This window comes from Priapulus caudatus, unplaced genomic scaffold (genome assembly GCF_000485595.1).
Source record: "Priapulus caudatus unplaced genomic scaffold, Priapulus_caudatus-5.0.1 Scaffold1676, whole genome shotgun sequence".
In the NCBI taxonomy this organism is placed as follows: Eukaryota; Metazoa; Priapulida; class Priapulimorpha; order Priapulimorphida; family Priapulidae; genus Priapulus; species Priapulus caudatus.
In genome coordinates, this window is record NW_014578737.1 from 6,863 (window position 1) to 10,666 (window position 3,804).

Genomic DNA, 3,804 nt, shown 5'->3' on the forward strand with positions numbered 1-3,804 from the left:
CGCGCATTTTTAATAATCTTTGCAACTTTTATTAGTCGAAATCTTATTACATTAGATACCGAGTAACCCGTGCTGCTGTACAAACTTGTAGTAAAAAAAGCGGTTACATATCTGTAACCGACCAATCCATCTTGTGCAATGGTAGATGACTATGAGCGAGAGCCGCTCATTCTGTCGTGGAGTTTGGCGCTTACCAGTTGCTATCCATCTGATTGCGCACCCCTCGTAACATGTTTTCGCCCACAGCGCGTGCTCTGTATACACGTAACGTAACGTGACATGCTGACATGACGCCGTCACGATCCATTCGACAACGAATAAAAACAAACATAATAAGACACGAAATAACACAATTTTCGTGCACCGCCGACAGTTGATTGATGACTGATGCTTGCTATACGCTCGAGCAGTCTGATGTCCCCCAGGGTACCTGCGCGAACGTACCCATGGTACTTACTCTACATATGCTGCCCCGGACCGTACCGGCGCCTACTTCCACTAAACGAGTCTAAGGGAGTCGAGCCTACGCCTACGGCTACTCCCTAACCCTAACCTAATTCCTAACCCTAACCATATCAAATAGTTACCAGGGTACGTTCCGGTTATACCGGACCGTACCAGGGTACGTTCCGGCAGTAAGAACCGCTGCCGTGGACATAGACCTGCATGAGCGTTGCTTACTCAGCTATGAATGACCCCGGGTTTCTCTGTTGTGCTTGGTGGCAGGTAGCCTGTTGGGCATCGAACGAAGCTTGCCATACTGCACCGCGTCTTCGAACGCGCCGCGGATGTGTGCTAAACACACACGACGAAACAAACAAACAATCGAAACAAACCAAAACTCAGAGCATACGTTAATGTTAACGTTACGCACCGAACAAACAAACAAACAAACATAACAACACAACAACAATGAGCATATCGTTAATGTTACGTTACGGCACCGCGACAAACAAAACAAACAAACAAACAAACAACAATTCAACAACCAACATCGCAATACGGTTAGATGTTCGCTTACGCACGAAAACAAACAAACAACAACAACAACATGAGCATACGTTAATGTTACGTTACGCACCAACACTTGTAGTAAATAAAGGTATCGTCATCATTGTCACCTACTGCCACCTGGTGACAGCTGAACAATAAAAAACAAACAACAACAGCAACAACAACATGAACATTGCTGTATAGTGTTTTTTGTTTTTTTTTTGCGTACTTTAATTATTATAATTACAAGGATAAGTTTTGCGTGCACTCACGCGGCAGCTGAGGGAGAATTCTCTCCAGCAGGTGGCAGCGCATGTCCTTGCTAGGTGTCCGGAACGTCAACAAGAATTCGTGTGTAACGAGGGCACACCTGTCAACACAGGTATGTACAGGTACCTCGTTAGTGACGGAACAAAGGACATATATGTAATAAAGGACCAGTACACACATCTAATTTTGTAATCGATAAAGAAAAAATATATATAAGTGAACTAACACATGGAATAATGATTTACTGGTAGACAAACATGTGATTAAGGATTAACTCGTATATCAATCCATGGATTAAAGACTTACTGTGTATATTAATCTATGGATTAGTGATTTACCGCTGGTAGACATAGATTAAGCATTTACCTAGTAGACTAAACAGTGGATTAAGGATTAACCCCATATATTAATCGTGGATAAAGGGATTAACCTTTGTAGATTAATCCATGGATTAGTGATTTACCTTGTAGATTAGCACTGGGCTGGATTGGCTAGTACGATCTCGGCATGATTCACTGGAACTGCGGACATGACTCCATGAGAACGCCAACGAAGTGTGACGACACGACGACCGACTCATTAACGAGAGATCTACGCAACCTGGAGAAACATCCGTCAGCGACGACCGTGAGCGAAGCGCGGAGATGCTGAAAAACAAGAGAACGCCGCGACGGTGAGCGACGCGAGACGTTGCAACGAGTGTGGAAACAAGCGAAGTTGCCATGGTAACACAGCTTCCCAAAGGAGAAGCTCTCATGACATGACAGCCTCCGCCCACAGGGCACCGGGGAATAATAGCAAGAATTATTCACGTCTCATTCTCGATTATTCATCTGCACACAACTCACAGAGTGTTCGTAGTTCCTAACGTTGCCCCCCCCCCCCCACCCCACCATCGCGCGCGCACCCCTCACAGTGCTACCCGATGAAACATTCCAGGATGAATCGCGATGAGCAGGGCTACGCAATCGCTGCCATCACTAATCCACAGTGATCTCATTATATAATATATATATATGCGAGAGGAAGGGCTTGCTGAGGGGAAGGGGTGAGGAGGAGGTGTGAGAAGAGGGGTGGAGGATTAGTGGGGGTGTCAATAACACCAATGACGTAAGCTGTAACGCCAGAGGCATGGGTATCGCAGCATTCAGTACGTGTATGTGTTTGTGTGCTGGTGCGTGCATGCGTGCGTGCGGCGTGCGTGCATGCATGATGGTATGTGTATGCATGGTGTATGATGCATGGTATGCATTGTATGGTGTACATGTGTATGCATGTATGTGTATGCATGTGTATGCATGGTATGTGTTCTGATATGTTATGTGTATGTCATGCAAGCAGTATGCATGTATGTGTATGTATGTATGTGTATGCATGCGTATGCATGCATGTACGAATGTAGACTGTGGAATGCATCCATAATTTGGCCAGAATTGGTAAATTTACCGAGAAAAATTTAAAGTTAGATAAGAAAAAATTTTAACAAAAATATTTGAAACTGCCGAAACAAGTGAGCGTACGTACCTGCGTGCCCTCACCATCCTTGGCTTTGTACTGTACTCCTACTATGACACCGTGTTCTTCTATCAGTCGTGTAGCCGTTGCTTCGATCACGGTCACTCTATATAACACACGCACCAAGGAGGTCAAAACTAACATAGGTATGCCATTATTTCCGGAACAAGCAGATCTATCGTCAGAAATTAATTAATTAAAAAATTATTCAAAATTAATTGTCAAAATTAAAAGGTTATTTAGTTTATTAAATTCACGGCACTTTTGAAAATATTTTTATCATCTATTTACTCAGTGATTCTCTGTCACTACCCTCTCTAGCCAAACCTAAAGGCAAATCCTAATGCGAGAAAAAACTCACGTCTCTTGTTTCTGCGCCTCCCTGCGCAGACCAGCGATGAAGCGGCCATGATGGAACGCGCGGCCGGCCTGCACGCGACCTTCAGCGTCCTTGGGGTAGTGCAGCACGACATTGGAGCCGGTGTGAAGGTCGTGAACAACGTATCCGTGCATCGCCTCTGCCTCTATCCCGTCCAACGCAGCTGCAAGCGCGCGATAAACACAAGAACGTCAATCAATGGCTCACTTTATAATTTTGTTTATTTATATTACTATATTCGTTGCGGTACCTCGATAAAGTAACTTACAAGGCAACTGTGTGTAAACAACAGATGCATGAATGTTCTACTTTATAATTACTCTTTTTTTATTATTATATTTATTACTTTAAAATTACATTTGATTATTACTTTTTTAATGGTGATCTTCGACAAAGCAACTAACGATATAAAATGATCGATGATCTAACATGAGAAACCTTGCCCACCTTCGAGTCCTAGCTCCTGTAGAGCGTGGAAGCCTCCTGGTTGCAGGAGTTCTCCCAGAATCCTGTCCGGTTCACTCATATCCCGCTCCAGCAGCACGACATTCCTGCCCTCACGACCCAGCACCGCTGCCAGTGCAGAACCTGCAGCGTGTACCACGTATATATATATATATGTATATATATGTATATATATATATACA

General features: G+C 44.0%; 1 protein-coding gene across 1 annotated transcript in view; it reads right to left on the reverse strand.

The window, feature by feature from the left end:
* Positions 1 to 681: 681 nt before the first annotated feature.
* Positions 682 to 3,804, reverse strand: part of LOC106817313 (squalene monooxygenase-like) — an 11,162-nt gene continuing 8,039 nt past the window's right edge. Inside the window, exons 4-9 of the mRNA XM_014821977.1 lie at positions 3,605 to 3,745; positions 3,140 to 3,320; positions 2,788 to 2,884; positions 1,727 to 1,910; positions 1,266 to 1,363; positions 682 to 795 (exon numbers count right to left, since the gene is read on the reverse strand). Coding sequence (XP_014677463.1) covers positions 1,776 to 1,910; positions 2,788 to 2,884; positions 3,140 to 3,320; positions 3,605 to 3,745 — 554 coding nt within the window. The 3' untranslated portion in view covers positions 682 to 795; positions 1,266 to 1,363; positions 1,727 to 1,775. The remainder of the gene's footprint in view (positions 796 to 1,265; positions 1,364 to 1,726; positions 1,911 to 2,787; positions 2,885 to 3,139; positions 3,321 to 3,604; positions 3,746 to 3,804) is intronic.